At 41.6% G+C, this 21,184-nt stretch overlaps 1 protein-coding gene across 1 annotated transcript; it reads right to left on the reverse strand.

Annotated features, from left to right (window-relative positions):
• Window positions 1-1,303: 1,303 nt before the first annotated feature.
• TAF7L (TATA-box binding protein associated factor 7 like) lies at window positions 1,304-20,088 on the reverse strand. The gene is made up of 13 exons (XM_045902361.3): window positions 19,550-20,088; window positions 16,421-16,488; window positions 15,524-15,602; window positions 14,068-14,201; window positions 13,275-13,401; window positions 12,973-13,028; window positions 9,844-9,885; window positions 8,670-8,742; window positions 8,218-8,331; window positions 7,519-7,791; window positions 7,210-7,322; window positions 5,976-6,035; window positions 1,304-2,210 (listed from the first exon to the last, which is right to left on the reverse strand). The coding sequence occupies exons 1-13, from the start codon at window positions 19,806-19,808 to the stop codon at window positions 2,169-2,171; spliced, it is 1,440 nt and encodes a 479-aa protein (XP_045758317.3). The 5' UTR covers window positions 19,809-20,088; the 3' UTR covers window positions 1,304-2,168.
• Between the last annotated feature and the right edge of the window lie 1,096 nt (window positions 20,089-21,184).

Here is a 21,184-nt window from a genome sequence, read left to right on the forward strand (position 1 = left end):
AGTCAGGGCGGCAGTAAGCCTTGGGGGACTGGAGGGCAGTGGTGAAGCAGTTACCCTGGGTTACAGTGAGATGCGGCAGCAAAGGGAATGGAAGGTCACTGCCGAAGCGTGGATTTGCCCGTGCCCCTTGGCTGCTGTCTTCCCTTCCATCCTGCCTCTCGGCAGCACAGTCCTGGCTGCTCTTGGGCTGTAGTATCGGACAAGATGCTGAACTAGGGCGCTTCTACCTCTCTCACCTCTAGGTGCCACCTCGCTAGCCTCAGTCTCTCCAGCCATGTCCCCAGGGGGCTATCTGTTTCTGCTCCAGTCCCCTGCCTTCCTTCATCTGGGAAGGCCTGTCTTCTTTGCAAACCTTGCTTCTTCCCCCACACCTTCTGCCTCTGACACTCAATTCCTTTCCCCCACTCTCCTTCTCATCTTTTAAAGCCTGGGTTTCTGAAAAAAAAAAAAAAAATCGACAGTGAGAGAGAGAGACTGCGAGAGCACAGGGAAAGGGGCAGAGAGAGAATCCCAAGTAGGCTCCACGCTCAGCATGGAGCCTGACGTGGGGCTCAATCCCATGACCCTGAGACCATGACCTGAGCGGAAACCAAGAGTCAGACGCACAACCGACTGAGCCACCCAGGCGCCCCTGAAAAAAAAACGTTTTTATATCATCTTGGTTTTTAAGCTGTCCTCTAACTTCTCTCCTAATCTTAACTTCATTTCATTTGCCCTTAACATGTCTAGCCCCCTTAGTCCCACTTCTTCCCTGCATTTGCCCCCAGCATTCCTTCTGTCTTCCATCCTCCTCCGCGGGCCCTGCCCATACACACTGACCTGCTCTTCACTGCCCCTGGCTTATTAACTTCAACTTGGAACGGGAGCACTAAAAGTGGCACAGAAAACTTGGGAGTACATTTCCTAGAGCAGCACTGACTCCATCAATTGGGACCAGACCTGGGTCTAGCTGAACGACCTCCAGAAAACCCCCAGATGCCTCTTGGTCATAAGCATTATCACCCTTGATTTCCAGATGAGAAAATAACAGAGGCTCTAAGGGGTGGAGGGACTTGCCCAAGGTGAATGGCAGAGCCAGGACTCCAACCTTGTGTTCTTTCCACTACAACGTACTTTGATGCGAATACGGGAGCTGCCATTCTTATCACTTCTCTATACTCCTTCTCGAAATTCCAGTGTTAGATGGTTGATAGGAGATGATTTGCTTGGTTCATTAGGAGTTATCCCAAGGGCTCTTTAGAAGGATGCCCCAGTACGGACACCATCTTCTGTCATTTCCTAATGGTAGAGTTTATTGCCTGTCTCTCCAGTTTCCTTTTGGATAGGAGTGCACTCCTCATGGGAGCAGTTTCATAAAGTGACAGCAATCCATTTAAAATGAGAAATTCATTTATTGCTTAAAGAACACAAACCAGAAAACTTTAACAATACAGCAGAAAACAAACCCACCCAGGGTTTTTAAGGGAGGCTTCATAGGCATCTGATTTTTCCTAACCTTTTCTGGCAGGGGTTAGGATGAAGAGGCTCAGAATAAGGATAACAGCTCAGAATTTCATCTCTGCTCTAACTATTCTCTTAGCTGGCAAGTAATAACCAGACACAATCCTAAAAATGCAACAGAACAAAGATAGCAGCAGCAAGAAATCATCCCTGAGCAGGAAAGCAGCTCCTATTACCTTAACAGAGACAGGACGAAACCTAGCGTTAACTGCTGCGAGGTAGGCACTCAATTCACTGTGGCAGGTCCTAGCCTTTGGTAGAAATTATTCATTCTGTCTTAGGAAATATTTAAAATTAACAGGAGAAGGGAACTGGAAACATATGCAAACCAGCTGTGTGGCCTTCAAGCGGGACTATCTGCTTTGGCAAGCGTGGCTGAATCATTTGATGGCACCAACAGAACAGAAGCAATATAAGCAATTCTCAAATTGATAAAGAGACGCAAATTTCCATACTGAGTTGGGTTTTTAGGTCTACTACTTTTTTATATTCTGTCCCTTTCTACGCAACCTGCTAAACTCCAAATTTGACTAGCAAACAGATTCAGATAAACAAATACAAATGACTCAACATAAGGCAACAAAAGGGGCAGAAACACGTACAATTCATCCAGTCTTCAGCGGTCTAGACAGTGAATCCCAGGCTCGTGGGCCAGGCTGAATGCTCTCTCACTTCAAAAAATATTTCAGTTGTTCCCGTAGGGAAACGAGCTGTAGGGAGAGGCGGGAAAACGTGAAAAAGTCATCTGAAATCTTAAGTTCCATTACTTGATCTAGAATTTACTTGTAGGAACCAAAAAAAACTACTGTGACTTGGTATTTATAAGGTTATCTTAGTCTTGCAATGTTCCAAAGCACAGCACGTGGTTGAGAATGCATGTACAATGCTGAGTGCGGTTTTTATTGCGCCAGACTTATAAAAGGAAGCTTTAAAGTTGAATCTGCTTAAAAATGAAATATGCTTGCTGTTAAGACTCTGGGCTTCTGGGAAGAGCGTACAGGGGGATCACTGTAGCCATATTCAAAGAGTCAGAAAATAAAGCAGCTGGGATAGCCTTTTGTCTCCCTGAACACGCTGACTCTTAAACTAGTCTCAGCTGCTGCTTCTTGCCATGTTATGAGACACTGAGAAACTGAGCCAGAGACCCGACCAGTCAGGAGCCTGATGATGTTCTAGTTGTTTGCGGTCGTTCTAAGTCAGAAGTCCTGAACCTTTCGTGGCATAGGATTTAAATTTTTTTTTTTTTTTTTACTTGAAATGGCAAAGTGACCAATAACATTAAGAGAGGTATACTATCTTTGAGGCAAAGATTGTTTCTGAGTGTTACTCAATTTAGGTTACTCCATACCAAGTGTAGATTTTCATTCTGTGAAATGAAAGGAACGGAACATTATAAAATGATTCTATGCTGCACATCACCTACCGAATTACTAGAATTGCTCCCTACGGTAATTTGGAGGCTCTTTACACTCAAATGCTGACATGATTACAACCACTGACTGTTCCAGTTCTTTCCCCTTTGTGGGCTCTTTCTCTCACCACCCCCAGGTTCAGACTTCTTGCTAAACAGTCGCCCTGGCTAATTCATCTATCCCCACAGCTTCAATGATCATTTCTCTGCATGAGCCAACCTCTGCTCTCCCATTTTCAAAAGTGCTTCCAATGCACCGTGCTTCCAATTTAGCTCATCACCTTCTCCACCAACCCCCCACAACGCCCCCTAATAATCCCCTTTCTGGTGTCTTCTGTTAGTGCCATACCATTTTCCAGGTGCTCAGGCTTTGGACTCCTCTTTGTTCTCCTTTTTGCCCCGTAAATCCAATCAATTGTTAAGCTCTGATTCCTTCTGTCACTTGGATCTTCCTCTAGTCTCTCCCCACTCTTAATTTCTCCTACCTACTGCTGGCAGAGAAGTCTTCCTGAGTTACTCCCCGGATAGAAAAGCTTTGATGGCTCATTATGCCCTATGCCAAAAGTCTCAACTCTAGCCTGCCCCTCTGAGCCACTGTGCTTTCTGTAGAGAACGCCCTCCTTTCCCTATATCCTTCTTAAAACCCCACCCACCTTTGAAGGCTCCAGCCAAACACCATTTCTCTATGAAGTCTTTCCCTAATCTCTATGGACAGAAGCGAGCCCTCATTCCTTTATTTTTTTATTTTATTTTTTTTAAGATTTTATTTATTTGAGAGAGAGAGAGAATGAGGGTCAGAGGGAGAAGCAGACTCCCTGCCGAGCAGGGAGCCCGATGCGGGACTCGATCCCGGGACTCCAGGATCATGACCCGAGCCGAAGGCAGTCACTTAACCAACTGAGCCACCCAGGCGCCCCAGCCCTCATTCCTTTAAATTCCTGTCCCTCTCATGGATCTCTCCCCAGATGGAGGCAGAGACTGGGTGGCAAGCATTTTGTACCTCCCTGCAGAACCTAGCTTAAGGCAGGCATCCATCTATGCTGACTAAATGAACTAACATAAAGGACTGTGGGTGAATAAAGTTTACAGCTACATTTCTGCGTTGAAAATAGCACTTCCCCAATACTATTTATGTGAATGAAAACAAAGACGTTTGGTGGGTGCTAAAGCAATTTGGCACTAATTGTTCACATGGTTGTTTATAAGCAGTACTTGGTTAAGTGATCTGCTGAGGGGAAGGGAATATATGGAAGAATTCCCCTCACCTTGTTGGCATGTGGAATGGGGATGAGGGATGGTGTCTCTACCTTCAGAGCCTCATGCTAAGCCCATCAGCATATGACCTCCGGTTCCTTTAAAACTGTTACCCTCAATTTTCTAGGGCTGAAGTCAGCATACATTTTCTGTACAGCTACTTGACCCTCACTTATCCCAAGTTACCCTCTTCTCTTTGCACTCTGCTCATTCTCTTGTGGCTTTAAATAATAGAGTTGTTCAAGTTAGAAATCTGGCATGCATCCTTAACACTTCCTTCAACACCCACTAATTGACCCAAGTCCCATCAATTCTATTTTTAAAATACATTCTCTCATATATGAATGTTTGTGGCAGCATTATTCATGATAGCTAAAAAGGGGACACCACCCAACTGTCCATCAATGGATGAATGGATAAACAAAACATGGTATGTGTGGTATGGTATGCACACACACACACACACACACACCATGGAATACTAGAATATTATTCACCCACAAAATGGAATAAACTACTGATACATGCCACAACGTGGATTAAATTTGAAAACATTACGCCAAGAGAAAGAACCAGATACAAAAGACCACATAGTATGTGTTTCCCTTTAGATAAAATAAGCAGACTAGGGACAGTAGATGAGTAGAAAGTACATTTGTGGTTGCCTAGGTCCGGCAGGTGGGAGGAATCCGGAAGAAATGGGGAGTGGCTGCTAGTGAGTACAGGTTTCTTTCTGGGGTGATGAAAATGTTCTAAAATTGATTGGGGTGATGGCTGCATGATTCTGTGAATACACTAAAAGCCACTGAACTGTACAGTTCAAATGTGTGGTATGTGCGTTATATCTCAACAAAGCTGTCATAGAAACCTTTTTATTGCAGTTAAAAAATATTATATTCTCTCCAAATCCACCACCACCACTTTAGTTCAAGTTGTCACCACCTCTTATGAGAGACCACCACACAGCCTCCTAAGTGGCCTCCCTGCTTCTAGTCCTCCCCCCTATAACCCATTCTCCTGATAATAATCAGGGTGTTCTTTAAAAAGCTTAAATTAAATGTGACCCTCCTATCGCTTCTCGGCCTTTTGGCTAGGATCAAGTGTAAACGTGACTCTCCCGCTTAAAACTCTTCATGGGTTTCCCACCACACTTCACATGAGAACCCATCCTCCTCACCGTGGCCTGCAAGGGACCATACGCTATGGCCTCTGCCTACTTCGGCAACCTCATGTTAAGTCACTCTCTTCCTTGCTTTAAATACTCCAGAGGTCCTCCAAGAGGCCAGGTTCTTCCCCAGTATGGGACCTGGCATATGCTTCACCCAAGAGGCTCTCCATTCCCTCTTTACCTGGACTCATCCTGTAGGTCAAAGCTGAAATATCACTTCCTCAGAAAGGCCGATCATTTTAATTTAATTCAATTTAATGCACGACTCTTTTTACTCAAATAGAACCACGGATTTTTTTTTTTCCTCCTTCACAGCACTTCTTCATGATTTGCACGTTTAGATCTGTCTGTTAATTTGTTCACTGCCAGTCTTCTGTGCTAGACAGTTAGCTCCATGAGGACAAGTGCTCTGTCTTATTCAACGCTGTCTGTACATCTTGTGCTTTTCACTTAATAGACATTCGATATCTGTTGAATGAGTGAATTTTCACAAACACCTTGTTCCAACCTGCTACCCTTCATTTAGAAGATATGGCCATTACTACTCCTGCGACAGGAGCGGCCAGAAATGACCCTGGGGGTGGGGGTGGGGAAGTCTTTGTATCAAATGTTTCCCGGGTGATTTGAAAACACACTTCTCACCTGCTCATTTTTTTGTATTTCCTGTAACTTCAGCTGCTCCAGGACAGACTTTAAATGATTCTGGAAAACAAATTGTATAAATGATGAATGCTGAGTCTCAAGGGAAAAGAGAACCATGCGAGACAAAGAGTTCAGCAAATAATTTGATAAGAAAATGGTCAGTTGTAACACAAGAGCACTCTTTTTAAAGGATTTAGAGTCTAAGAACTTGTACCCCCCTAACTACAGAACCATCTGATTGGATTTTATAACCCTACACACAGCATTTTTTTTCTTGCCCTAAAATAAATGGTTGGAGTGCCTTCACGGTACCTTTCTTTAGTTTTAGCACAAATCCTTTGACTGTGGTGAACTATTTAAAAAGCTGGCTTGGAATGTGATGCTGACTCATTCATTTCCCTGCACTAGGGCAGAAGAATACTATTCCCAACTAGTACTTCATGCAACATCCTAATAATACCATACAGCTGTATCTTCCAAAGTGTGTCCACATCTATCATCTTACTTGGTTATTCTAAAGGACAACACTCTAAAGAGGTATAGTTCTGTGTCACGTTGCTCCATTTTGATGACTACAGCTCTCCAGAAAATGAAATCTGGCAAGGAATTTTCCAGATTCTTCAGAATTTCCCTCACTATAAAAAAGGATGCAAACATGGCCTAAACATACATTTTCCTTTGGTTGAAATATGTGTTAACAAAAATAAAGCAAGATAATTATTCTTGTTAAGGCATGCATCATAACATTTAAAAATGAATTTAGTTAATTTTCTTTCACTGCAATGAATACATTTTGGTACAAACAACAGGATTCAATCTATGTCTTACCACTTACTGTGGTCCTTGGCAAGTTACTTAACCTCTTTGAATTTCCATTTCCTTATCTATCAAATAGGACTAGTGACAGTACCTGTGTTTCAGGAATGCAAGGATGAAATGAGATGATACGTGGAAAATGGTTAGCTCTTTATGTGCCTTTCACATTAACAAATGCTCAGTATCGGTAATTATTATCTCAGGTCTCCTGGTCTCTTCCCAAAATTGCTTATGCGAGATGATCAAAATTACTCAGGTAAAAGGAATAGGGCTGTTTTATTAGGGGTTTCTAAGAGGTTGTTTTAGGTGTGCAAATGAATTAAGAATGCTGCACAGAGATAACATGAGTAGAAACACAAAGATGGGATTTTGAAAGTAAGATTTCAAGATATCTTTATCCCAGCCAACAGGAATTTACCTTGAGCATCAGGTTTTCCACTTTCATTATGAGATGCCTCTGTCTTTGTGCTTTGCATCGAATCACTTGGAGCTTTTTCTCCATGTAATGAATCTGCTTCTGAATATCCATGACTAACAGAGATAGACAGAAATTTTATCTAAACATAGCCTAAACTAGTGGACCGAGATCAAAATCAACTAAAACTCCACTACACATTTCAGCAATAACTTCTCAAACTTAGCCTTGCATCTGACACGTGTTTAGAGGCCATCTTCAGCACTGCCACCCACTCTGTCCCATCCCTTTGGTTTTTCCTCTGTAACTTACCTATTGAACTGGCTCCTTCCTTTGCCTCATACTGGCCAGATGCAAATAACTTGGCTTGTAGCTCCCTTTCCAGATCCTCTTCATAATAATCTTCCTCCTCTTCCTCAACTTCGTACTCATCATCATAGTCATCCTCTTCATCCTCATCCTCCTCATCCTCATCATCATCCTCGTCATCATCCTCATCATCATCCTCCTCATCATCATCATCCTCATCATCATCATCACTGTTACTGCTAGAATCACTGAACACCTCCCGAAGCATACCATAATCTATTGGTTTTAAGGAAGAGGAAGTTAAAACTCTATGAATCTTCAAATGACTCCCACTCTAGCTGTAGTTATACTCCCTCCCCTCAAATTCACTCAACCGATGAATTTTATAAATAATTTTCTTGACGGAAGATTATTCCCTTCCTAGAACAATGACAGGAAATGCAAAACACTAACATTCATTCATATATTCAATGATCAAGACATTTAGAGTATCAAAGGGCCTCTAGGAATTTAGGATACCAGGGATGGGTGGGAGATTAGAACACCAATCTAAAACCCCTGAAGCACTGAGGGACCAATAAGAGGAAAGAAGGGCAAAGGCCTCCTTTTTCTGTGATTGGCCTGTGAGTCTATGGAGACTGGCCTTTCACACAGTCAACACCTGCGCTTTCTGAAGCTCTTGTTTCGCTTTTATAGACATACCTGATGAGACACGATCCTGTGTATAGTCACTCATTCCTGAGGATATTGCAAAGCCTGGGATAGAGCCTTGACTCTCTATTTCCTTGGTTTCATCTTCAGCAATTACTTCCCATCCTGAAAGGTGGGTCAGTTAAGGAACAAGCAGAAAGAAAGGAGAAGGCCCAGTTGAAAGGGAAGAAGCTCTCTGGCTGAAAATGCTATTTAATTTAGTCCAACTTCAGGCCATTTGTATCTGAATTCCTAGTATGAAGAAGTACCTTATACTGAGTTACACAAGTAAATACATTTCTATCATGTGAATTTACTGTTCCTAGCTAGGAAATAACATCTCCAAAAAATCTTAAGTTCCACACATCACAATTCACACACAAATACCAGAAGTGAGGGCTTGGTCAGCAAGTGCACGTGGGGTGGAAGAGACTACATGGAAAATATTTAGTATAAAAGGATACGAGCACTGACAGCTTCAGCATCTGAACACAGAAGTCTTTTCACTTCCTTTTCCACATCGGGAGACTCGATGTACTGAACCAAAGTGGGGGAAGGGGGAATAACAGTAAGGTCATTTAACACCCCGTGTTTTGCAGGAATGTCCTTTACCTACGTACAAATGAATTCAAATAATTAGGCCTCTTCAACATGCATACAACCAAATTTCAACTTTAAATAATGCTATTTACGAAGAAATCTTTGACCAGGGTCTAGGTTTTTGTACGATAAGCTTATTTTTTTCCCCATTCAAACAAATTACTTGAGACATTTAATCTTTTCAATCTGCAACTCTGTGTTAAAGACCTCTCTCAGAGGCACAACCCTTGGGTCTCGGTTATTAATTATTTGCCCTGGCCCATGTTGGCAAAGAACTACAATTCCTTATTTGTTATTTAACAGTAATTTGGTCTAAAGATCCAAATTCCCAAGGTTCACTTCTCCACATCTTTATTATTAAAGATTTTCCTATAAAAACTGGGTCTTAGCTACATGTTCTCCCTTAAATCCAATTTTAGACAATTATCTCCACAGCAACCAATTTGTCATGACACAAATAGAAATTAGAACTTTGAGGGGGAATAAGCAATTGCAAAAAACTGCTGGTAAAAGTGAACCCTGGCTTCCAAGAAATGGCTTTTAAAATAAGTACCAGAGAAAAAAAAAAGCAGATTAGAATATAGAGTCACTAGCCAAATTGTATCTTTTCCTCTAGGAGTTATCACACATTAAACAATGAATCCATTTTTAAGTGAATCAAATTCAGTGTCTGTGCATGACAGCAGCAGTTAGAGATAAGAAGGCAGGCTTAGGGCGCCTGGGTGGCTCAGTCGTTAAGCGTCTGCCTTCGGCTCAGGTCATGATCCCAGGGTCCTGGGATCGAGCCCTACATCGGGCTCCCTGCTCGGCAGGAAGCCTGCTTCTCCCTCTCCCACTCCCCCTGCTTGTGTTCCTGCTCTCGCTATCTCTCTCTGTCAAATAAATAAATAAAATCTTTAAAAAAAAAAAAAAAAAAAAAAAAAAAGAAGGCAGGCTTAAAAGTAACCTTTATGGTTTCTTTGATTTGCTTGAAAGTAATAAGCAATGAAATAAAACCCACCAAGGGTCAACAATAAAGTTATATTATGATTGCTCTACCTCCGGAAAGCTGATTTCTTCAATTTGTTTGAAATCAGTGAGCTACGAAATAAAACACAAACAATGAAGTTATATTACGATTGTTCTCCTTCACTAAAGCTTAAAGAATTGTAAAATTATTCTTAACTTAGTTTTATATTTAGTAAGCACTCAGTACATGCTGTTGACTGACAGTAGAAAAGCCAAGGCAACTGTGTTCATAGAGTGAGAGAATCAACGCAATAAAGCTGTCAATTCTCCCCAAATTGATCTCTATATAGGTTTAATGCAATTCCTACCAAAATTCCAACAAGGTTTTCTATAGACATAGAAAACTTTTTCTAAACTTCAAACATACTCTAAAATTTATGTGGAAAGGTAAAGGCTCTAGAATGGCTACAACAATCTTGACAAAGAAAAATAAAGAACAGTCTTGCTGATTTCAAGACTTATATAGCTCCACTGTGATATCAGAAGAAGGATCAACATATAGATCAATGGAACAGAATAGGGAACCCAGAAACAGACATGCACAAATATGCTCAAGTGATTTTTGACAAGGTGCAAAAGCAATACAATGGCGGAAGGATAGTCTTTTTAACAAATGGTGTGGGAGGAACTAGACATGCAAAATGCAAGGAAAAAAATGAACCTTGAACTAGGGGTGTCTGGGTGGCTCAGTCGGTTAAGCATCTGCCTTCAGCTCAGGTCATGATCCCAGGGTCCTGCTCAGTGGGGAGTCTGCTTCTCCCTCTGCCCCTCCCCTCACTCATTCTCTCAATCTCTCTATCTCTCTCAAATAAATTTAAAAAACCTTCAAAAATTAGCTCAAAAATGGATTGCAGGCTTAAATGTAAAATGTTAAACTTTAGAAAAAAAGAAATAGAAAATCTTCAGGATCTGGGCTAGGCAAAGAGTTCTTAAACCTGACGCAAAGGGAAGATCCTTAAAAGGAAAAATCAATACTTTGGACTTAACCAAACAAAAAACTTTTGCTCTTTGAAAGACCCTGTGGAGAAGATGAAAAGACAAACTATAGACTAGGAGAAAATATTTGCAAATATCTACAAATTTCTACAGACAAGACTAGTATTTGGAATATTAAAAGAACTCTTAAAACTCAATAATAACAAATCCATTTAGAAAATGGGCAAAAGGCATGAACAGACATTTCACTAAAGTGAACTATATGGATGGCAAAAAAACATATGAGAAGATATTTGACACCATTAACTATCAGGGAAATACAAATTAATACCACAATTAGATCACTACATCTATCAGAATGGCTAAAATAAAAAAATAGTGACAGACACCTAATTCTGATGAGAATGTAGAGTAGCTGGATCACACCTACACTGCTGGTGGGAATGTACAATGTTAAAGCCACTTTGGAAACAGTATGGTAGTTTCTTATAAAACTCAGCATTCAAGGGGCACCTGGGTGGCTCAGTCGGTTAAGCGTCTGACTCTTGATTTCGGCTCAGATCAGGATCTCAGGGTTGTGAGATCAAGGCCCACGGTCGGGCTCTGCACCGGGCACGGAACCTGCTTAAGATTCTCTCTCTCAGGGTGCCTGGGTGGCGCAGTCAGCTGAGCATCCGACTCTTGGTTTCGGCTCAGGTTGTGATCTCATGGGTCGGGGGATGGAGCCCAGCATCAGGCTCCACACTTAGTGAGGAGCCTGCTTGCATCTCTCCCTCTCCCTCTGCTCCTCCCCCCTCCCCCCGCCCGTGCTCTCTCTAATAAATCTTAAAAAAAAAAAGATTCTCACTCACCCTCTCCTTCTGCCCCTCCCCCTTCTGAAAACAAAATAAAACTAAACATTCAAGTACCAGAGGACCCAGCAATTGCACTCCTGGGCATTTATCCCAAAGATACAAATATTTATGTTCACACAAAAACCTGCTTGCAACTTTATTTATAATAGTAAAAAACTGCAAACAACTCAAATGTCCTCCAATGGGTGAACAGTTCAACAAGCTGTGGTACATCCGTACGATGGAATACTACTCAGCATTGACAGGAACGAACTACTGATCCATGCAACAACTTGCATGGATCTTAAGGGAATTATGTTTAGTTGGGGGGGGGGGAGCCAGTATTAAATGTTACACATTGTATGACTCCATCTATATGACATTCTGAAGATGACATTACAGAGATGGAGAACACAACAGTGATTGCCAGGGGTTACAGACTGTGGGAGTGGGGTAGGAGGGAGATGAGTGTGACTATGAAAGGGCAATGCGGCGCCTGGGTCGCTCAGTCGGTTGAGCGTCTGACTCTTGGTTTCAGCTCGGGTCATGATCTCAGGGTCTTGAGATCAAGCCCCGCATTGGGCTCCACACTCAGCGGTGGGTCTGCTTGAAGATTCTCTCCCTCTGCCCCTTCCCCCGTTCATTCTCTCTCTCTAAAATAAATAAATAAATCTTTAAAAAATGGGTGAGATGAGGGATCCTTGTGGTAACAGAACTGCACAGTATTTTGATTGTGTAGGCAGATACACGAACATACATATGGGATAAAACTGCACAAAACTAAACATACACACACACACACAAACACAAGTACAAGTAAAACTGGAGAAATTTTAATAAGATTGGTGAATTGTATAATATCAATTTCCTATTTGTGATAATGTACCATAGTTTTGCAAAAAGTCACAATGATGAAAACTGGATAAAGGGTACATGGTATCTCTCTTTTATTTCTTACAACTGCATGTGAACCTACAATTATTTCAAAATCAAAAGTTAATTTAAAAAAGAAGAAGCCAAGCCACAGTAATCCTGTAGCTTGCCCAAGGTTCTACAAGTCTGAGGTAAGGTTAGGAATATAACCACAGTTCTCAATTCTCAGGTTCTAGATGGGTTCACCGTAAAACTAGGTCTTGCAATTGAAAACTGAAAGCATTAGCAGAAGTTTCAAATTCATGACACATCCAGATCCCTAAATGATCAGGTCTGGTTTTTGTTCACTATAGAATCCCAACTGCTACCACACAGTGCCTGGCATTTAGCTCACAATAACATACTGAACATATAAAGGAATGAACAAATTAATCCCCAACTGACTGTCTCCCTTTCCTCCCCACTCATAATCCTCTTCCAATCCACCCAGTAGACACAGAAGTAGCATGCAACTAACCTTTTTTGTTGTTTTGCGGAACCTTTTCTTTCTGACATTCTTAAGTGGTGGAGTAACTAAAATAAATTCAACATGGTGAAATGTATATATGACTGTTGGTAGTCACACATCTATCTGAATTTGATAAAGAGAAAGGTCACGCTATAAGCCACTAGCTCATGACATGACCTGTTCCTTTAAGAGTGTCTGGATGCCTAACGAACCAAACACCTAAGTGTGGTAACAGGTCCCTGGCTCATGAGTAATTAGGATTCAGCAGATAAATGTAGTCAGCCAGAATGAGCAAGGGGCTGGTGACTTACTGCCATGCTTCCAGACGTATTGTTTCTGTCTCTTTTTTTCATTTTTCCTGATTACTTTAAGATCAGTAGAGGTAACTGGTTCTTCCGGAGAAGAGTGGAGATCACCATCAGCAGTGCACATAAGCATCTACATTTAACAAAGATAAAGAAGTTGATTACAGCCACAAATCTTGGGTTAGTAATGAATTGTGATCATTTTTACTACCAGAAATCCTGGAGCACAGAAGTAAGGAGAATGTTACTTGGCATTTCCAGAAAACCAAGTATTAATATACATATATATTCATTCTCTCTGTCTGTCTCGGCAGCATTGTATATGGATTCTGGGTTTTCTTTTTATTTGTTTGTTTGTTTTAGCTCAAATGCTTACCACTGCAGAGGAAATATGTTCAAAACAAATACATCTTAGCATTTTGATTTAGAAGACAGACAAGAAATCAACAACAAGATGATGAAAAGAACAAATATAATCTCCAGAGTTCATAGCATCTTGCTTTAGCAAAAAGTTCAAAAGATCCCAGATCCTCATTTTTTCAGATGAAAATCATTATAAATGGCAAACATAAACCTTTATTATCTAAAAGCTATTTGGATAAAATTAAGTAGTCAAAAGTTATGGCTCAAACACCAAACCAGAACACGACATTGTATTCCTGTGCAATTGAGCTGGAATTAGAAATGATAAGCAGCCGTTCACCAAGTGGGAAGGAGCACTGAAAGAAAGAGAAAAGTAGGGAGAAAGGGATTCCTTGAACGATGTAAGAGCTAGTAGATTAAGAAAACTCGTCCATACCTGAGAAATATCTGCTGTTTTATAAAAAGTTTTTTTATCAAGACTTTTCAGGCTTCCAATAACGCATGGCAAATCAACCACCTTTGCAGCTAGTGAGACATCGTCTACCTGAACAACTGCATGACGTCCATCAGCTGAAGAGAGGTAGGAAAAATCAAAGTTGACTTCTTCCCAATGCATTCTTAAGCTTCCTAGAGCTTGAGTAATGAAGACTTACGTGGGGCAGACTAGTCTTTCAGCGAACCCTACTATTTCTCATAATGCTAGAATTGTGTATGTAATTAGTAACTTCCCAGAGAAAAGAAGGCAGGGTCTATGTTTATGCTACTTGATCAAAAGTAGCTAAGTTTCTTCGTAATCACTGTGAACTAAATGCAGATGAAGTGGTAAGTGCTTCATTCTCCTCCTGAAGGGCAAACTCCATTCAAACCCATTCATTTTGACACCATCAGAAGCACTCACTTACATCATTGCACATGGGTATGTCGAGTGAAGGGTTGAGTGAAGGAAGGGTTGATCCCAGAATGGTGCTAGTAAATCTGAAGTTACAATCTCTAGTTACCTTCACAAAGATATTAGTCTACACAATATCCATATACGGTAGGAGTATATATATATATATATATATATATATTCATATACTGACAACCCTGACTCCTGCCCAGATGTCTCAAACATGAATGTCCTTTAACACAAGAAGATTCAAGTGAAATCTTCTAATAGTAAGTGAAAAAGAAAAAATGCAGAATGATGTTGGACATGATTCTTTTTGTGTCTTTAATTCTTTAAAGTAACTTTAAAGATATAGATGATTTAAATGTTGGTATTGTGCATAAAAATTTTGTCTGTAAGGAAACACAAGGAGAAACAATTATTATTAGTTATCTTTGGCATTAACATTAGAGCACTGCAAAGGAGAGGTTCACTCTTCTTTTTGAACTCTTCTGTTTTATTTGAATTTTCTAACCATGAACTTGTATTACCTTTTTAAAAATGTTAATAAGGGCTACCTGAGTGATGGTATTATAGACCATTTTAAATTTTCTTCTTTATATACTTCTCTGTACTTAAAACAAACACCTAATAAATATTATTTAAAAGAGAGAAAGATATGTCACTTTTATAAACAAGGAAAGAACAGCATTCATTTGTCATTCCCCTGGACAGTTAGAAATCACAAAGCCAAACAGCAGTAGACAAATGGCACAGTTGGCCCCCATGTTTTTCCTTATACACACTATAATAATTACCTCAAATTACATAATTTCTACTTCCTTTCCTCAATAAGAAGCTATGAAAGTGACTTAAAGCTTCTTAAGACTTCTTAGAGTCTATCGAGGCAGAGACCATATTCTGTTCTTTGTCATATCCTTAGTATCTAGTATAGTGTCTGGCACATAGCAATCCCAGAATAAATTACTGTTCCATGTATGGTAAATGGACAGTCACTACTTACAAGATAAGTCAATTTTGAGTTTATCCTTCATGGCAACACTTCTAGAATGTAGTATCTTCCTGACAGTAGATGCATGTTCCTAAAAAGAAGGGAGGTTGAAAAATCAGAAGGATGAATTGTCTACTTGGCAACTAATAGAAGAGATATGTCACAGACAGTCCTCCCTTAAATAAAGCCTTAAACCTGCCAAATGTTAAGAACAATGCCATGCACCATGGCATACCGTGCACTGTGTAAGACAAGTTAGGATGAGGCTGACTCTAGTCTCAGTGTTGTTTCTTAGTAGCTACAGTTAATGCCTTCTTCTAGCTCTACATTCCTGCCTCTCATGGCTGCCCTTCAGTTGTAGTTGCTAAGGAAAGGCTTAGCTGCAGTTTACTGGGTATATTAAGTAGCCCTAATTGGGAAAATATCTTTCTGAAACCCGTCTTTAATATAGCTTTCTTAGACTAAATACGACTTGAATCCAGGTATCAAAGGGAGAATAGATCCTAACACAATGTTAAGATGAGCTTCAACAGCCTGGCATGGTGATAAATTTGAGGAAATAGTGATGGTCCTTCTCACTGCCCCTTTGGAGGTGACAGGATTTTAAAAGAGTCTTATCTTGGCTGTCCAGTGAACAGGCTGTTAGCACCTCTGGTAAGTGACTGAATCCCTCACTGTCACAGCCGTTTGCCAGGAAATCAGCCCACATGATAGGCAGCATGTACAGGATGAAAGAAATTCTGCTAAAAGAGTACACACTAGGATAGGACTGTTGAATAGAATGTGATTCCTGGGAAACAAATGTCCTTAGTTTTTATAGCATACCTTAAATAGAAATACCACAGAATCCAAGCAGAGCTAATACATATGCACTGAAGATATTTGGTCTGAGATACAAGGGTTTCTTACCGGAGGCAGACGCAATATAAACTGGTTCTCAAGTTCATGAGGAGGTTCATCCTGGCTTTCACTCATCTCTTGTTTTTGAGTTCATGAAAGCAAAAACAAAATCGACAGAAAGTGACCAAAAACTCATCTTGCTCCCTCTGCTGACCACTTCTGGTAGCACTGGTTACATTATACAAGATCTTGCCCATAACCCTCACTGGAATGATGTGTGCACAGCTCTGAAGTATCTTATTTGACATAATGTGATTATTTCTAAAAGTCACCTTATCTCCCCTCTAATATATGCAGACTTTCCAAGGATAGTCCAAATTACATGATAACAAATGAAGTAATAGTTGTTATGAAACATGATTTAGTCTTCTTAATGATATTCTTAGACTCTTAGGTAAAGGACCACAATTCATCAACTCAGTGGTGGCTACCGAAGCAAACTACATGCCTCTGAGGGAAGAGTGCCAACCAAAGGCCAAAATCAACCAAAACCACGGGCAGAAATGTTCTATGATGATTTGAAGGAAAGAGCATAATTTTTAATATTTCATTCACCTTAATGGATTGGTAGGAATTAAGCCCATGGGAGAGCAGGTAGCTTTTACAACTCTAAAGTCAGCATCAACGGCTCTGGGCTATCTTGGAGAAAAGTTAGGAGTCCAGTTCTTATGGCTAGGCCATCTATATGAGTACACTTAAGTTCACGGAATAGACACTTTCTTGAAGGGGTCATATGAAAGATCAGAAAACCCAATTAATCAATTCATTACTATCATTTACTGTGTACATTCTATATGCCAGGCACTTCACTGAGTGCATTAGGTCTATTATTTCATTTAATCCTCATAACCACCACTTACTTGAAATGCCCCTAAAAGTTATTTAAAGGAATCTTAAGATGGATCGCTTTATTAAAAAAAAAAAAAAAAAAAAAAACTTCTGTAAAGTGAATAATCTCATCAACGTTCATCTTAATTTTTAATTTTACTTTCCATCTATTTGGGATATATCTGTAAGTGACTTACATGTTGGGCTCACACTTCTGAGGAAATTTTTTCTCAAAAGGTGGAAAGAAAGCAATATACATATATGAAACCTGATAAGGTCTTCCTATGCTCTAAGGACATTATGCTATACACCAAGTTATAAAATATTATACCTTAAATTAGATTAAAATCTCCAGTTAAGCACAGCTCCCAATACTCCCAATACACAGTAAACCATATGAATCTCACTTTAAAGCATTGGAACCATTTTTAAAAACACATGCAAGTGAGTCTGAGATCCTATTATGGTGAAATCATTCACCAGTCCTTTAGTATGACTTCGGAAACTACCAGAAAGGCACTGAAAGCAAAAGAGAGGTCAGCCGTGGAAAAGGAGACACCCAGGATGAGAGAAAGATTGATTATTTGTGATAGTCAATTCTTCTCTTCCTGCTTATATAGTTATATATATATATATATACACACACACACACAGAGAGAGAGAGAGAGAGAGAGAGAGAAAGAAACTGTGAACATAAGGAAAAAATTAATTAAAATAAATTAAATAAAAATCTTGGGGCTGGGCACACTGCCTAACAGAACGAAAAGTAGCGAATACAAGGTTGGGGGCAGAAATACAGATTATTTGAAGAACTAGCTGCTAAGCAAGATTTTATCAGGTCAGAAGTAACTTTTAGAGTTTTCAGCAGAACTAAGACTAGGGCATTTTGTTCATTTCAATGCCTTTCTGGCAACTCCTCTCTTAGAGAAAGAATGTAAGAATCCAAACTATTTCAGAGAAGGTGGACGACCCTAGGTGAAAGGAGTTTTAATTATTTGTAAAATTTGTTACCTTTTACTTTCATTTACCCAATGAACCCGGTGTATCGTATATCTTTTAAGAAAAGGCATCCATTTTTTTTTTTTTTCAGACAAGCACTCTTCGATAAGTAAACTAACAGGACCGCTCTCCACCATTCATCCCCAGCTCCATCTCGTTTCAGCGAAATCAGAATTGGAATTAGAATTACAGCTAGCTGGAGGGTGCCTAACAGCATGCTCCAGGCAGCACAAGTCAGCACAAGCGTAAATTGGTATTTTCTCAAGTTCATAGCCGCTGGCTGCAATTTGGAGGCAATGACCACCCCATCCTTATCCCAGGGGCACTCAGCTTCCAAGGAAGAGTCCAGCTCCTAGGCCCCGATCCAATTTCCCTGGAAAACCTCCCGCGGGGCCCAGGGTCCCGAGCCTTCGCGCCTCGCCGTCCAGGCGGGCTGGGGAGGGAAGTGCGGCGCGCGGGAGCTGGGCGCTGACCCGGCTGGGGAACCCTCTGCCGGCCCCGACTCACCCGCAGCTCCGCTGACTCGCGCCAGGACCGGAAAGGCTGCGCGCGGGGAGGGGGGCGGGGGGGGGACCCGCCTCTCTTCTCTGGGTTGGGGGTGGGGGCGGGTTCCGGCGAGGGCGTGAGTGGGCTCACGGGCAGCGGGCGTGGAGGCGGGCTGCGGACCGACGGCGTGGCGACAGGTAGGAGCCGCGCGCGCCGCCCCTCCCCGCCTAGCCACGCCTCCTGGGCCGCGGCCCGACTGGACCCGCGGGTGGCCTCGTGGAGGCGGCCAGTTCACCGCGTGCCAGGGCGGGGGGGCTTGAAAGGCGCTGAGCGCGGCGGGGGCCTTGCTGAGCAAAGCTTCCAAACAAACTCCTTTTACAGGGAGGCGACCTTCGGGGCGGCCGCGGGAGTCTTAGCGGTACACAGTGGTATTTGTAAAAGGGGCGGGTACATTGGCTTGCTCCTCGAAGCCGTTAGGTTGGACCGATTTGTTCCTTGGCGAGACGACCTCGCCTGGTGACAAATACGCCACCGCGCAAAGCCATTAAATAACTGGAATCCGCGCCCAAACTACTCTCACCTAATTAGCCACTCTCTTCTCCTCAAGAGAGTCACCACTGTACATCTTTCAGACAGGGACACCAGTGACACGGCTTATTTCTCCTAAAGGGAGTCTCAGTTCAAATAAACTTTTAGCAGTTTTCTCCCCCCAAATATCCTTAACCTGTGAGGATAAATAAGTAAGTAAGTAAGTAAGTAAGTAAGTAAGTAAATAAATAAATAAATAAATAAATAAATAAATAAATAAATAAATAAAGCCCCTACCTTTCCCTTCTGGTAAGTTTTCCGGAGGAGCTGTGGCACCAGCCTGGGTGCTGCTGTCGGCATCCGCTTGGATGACATGGTCGGCAGCAGTTTGGGTGACTTGGTACCTGGCATTTTCGGCGCCCTGGACGCCGACGGTTTCCGCCCCGTTGTCGACAGAAATTTGGGGATCTTGCGAGCTCGTTACTTCTGATGTTGAAACTCTCGGTGTGGAATCATTTTCTAACGGATCCGGAGGCAGTCCCTCAGGGTGCTCCATGGTCTACTCCTTGAGGTTGTAAAATGGCTTCCGACTTAGTCATGTGACCCTGAAGGTTCCAGAACTTTCATAAAATGATGTCAAAGGTATCCTCCTTAAAGACATAGGGATAATATTAAGGGACATTAACGGTGCCTGTTAAAGAAGATGGCGGTGAAATCTCTACTGCCTAATACATATCTAAACTTAATCATATGGGATAAATATTTTTGGAAGACTCATTATTGTACAGTCATTTCTTCTGGATAAGATTTTCATTCAGTGAAGCTAAATTATCCAAAGTTTCAGACCTAGACAAAATTGTTTTGGTCCCTTTTAGAATCCATCCACTGATCTTTATATCAAGGCTTGTAATACAAAATAGACCAATGAAACTCATTTTTCATGTAGTGTACTATATTCTTGAAGGCATTTATATCGCACAGTATTTCTTTAATAATTCAAAGGGGGGGGCGCCTGGGTGGTTCAGTGGGTTAGGCGTCTACCTCAGGTCATGATCCCGGCGTCCTGCGTGCTCAGCGCCACCTAGGGCTCCCTGCCCAGCGGGAGCGCGCTTCTCCCTTGGCCTCAGCCTGCGGCTCCCCTTGCTTGTGTGCTCTCTCGCTCCCTCTCTCTCTCGCTCTCTGTGTGTGTCAAGTAAATAAATAAAATCTAAAAAATAATTCAAAGGAAAAATTCCTTTTTTGGTAACTGAAATAGCTGAGTAATTGTGTTTTGAATCATATAGACCATGTGAATTATGTAATTAACTTGCCTTGTGATAGCTGCTAGGGAAGCTCAGAACCAATTTTACAATCCACCTCGAACCACTGTGAACTTTATTGGCATATGCTGATCTTTCTGTTATCTTAAATAACCATATCCTCTCTGGGGCGCCTGGGTGGCTCAGTCGTTTAGCGTCTGCCTTCGGTTCAGGTCATGATCCCAGGGTCCTGGGATCGAGCCCCGCATCGGGCTCCCTGCTCAGCGGGGGGTCTGCTTCTCCCTCTTCCACTCTCCCTGCTGGTGTTCCCTCGCTCGCTGTGTCTCTCTCTGTCAAACAAATAAATAAAATCTTTAAAAAAAAAAACCATATTCTCTCCCAATCCCCTAATTATTTTTATCTTGTGCAGTAACACTGACGGCTGCTTCAAAACGTTTTTTTTTATTATTTTTTAAAGATTTTATTTATTTATTTGACAGAGAGAGAGAGCACAAGCAGGAGCAGCAGGCAGAGGGAGAAGCAGACTCTCTGCTGAGCAGCAGGGGCCCAACACGGGCCCAACACGAGCCACCCAGGTGCCCCAGGTTTTTATTTTTTATTTTTTAAAGTAATCTCTACACCCATTGTGGGGCTCAAACTCAAGACCCTGAGATCAAGAGTCTACTGACTGAGC

The sequence above is a fragment of the Mirounga angustirostris genome, unplaced genomic scaffold (genome assembly GCF_029215605.1).
Source record: "Mirounga angustirostris isolate CCGP_5_RB_7025 unplaced genomic scaffold, mMirAng1.0.hap1 SCAF_11, whole genome shotgun sequence".
NCBI classification, from domain to species: domain Eukaryota; kingdom Metazoa; phylum Chordata; class Mammalia; order Carnivora; family Phocidae; genus Mirounga; species Mirounga angustirostris.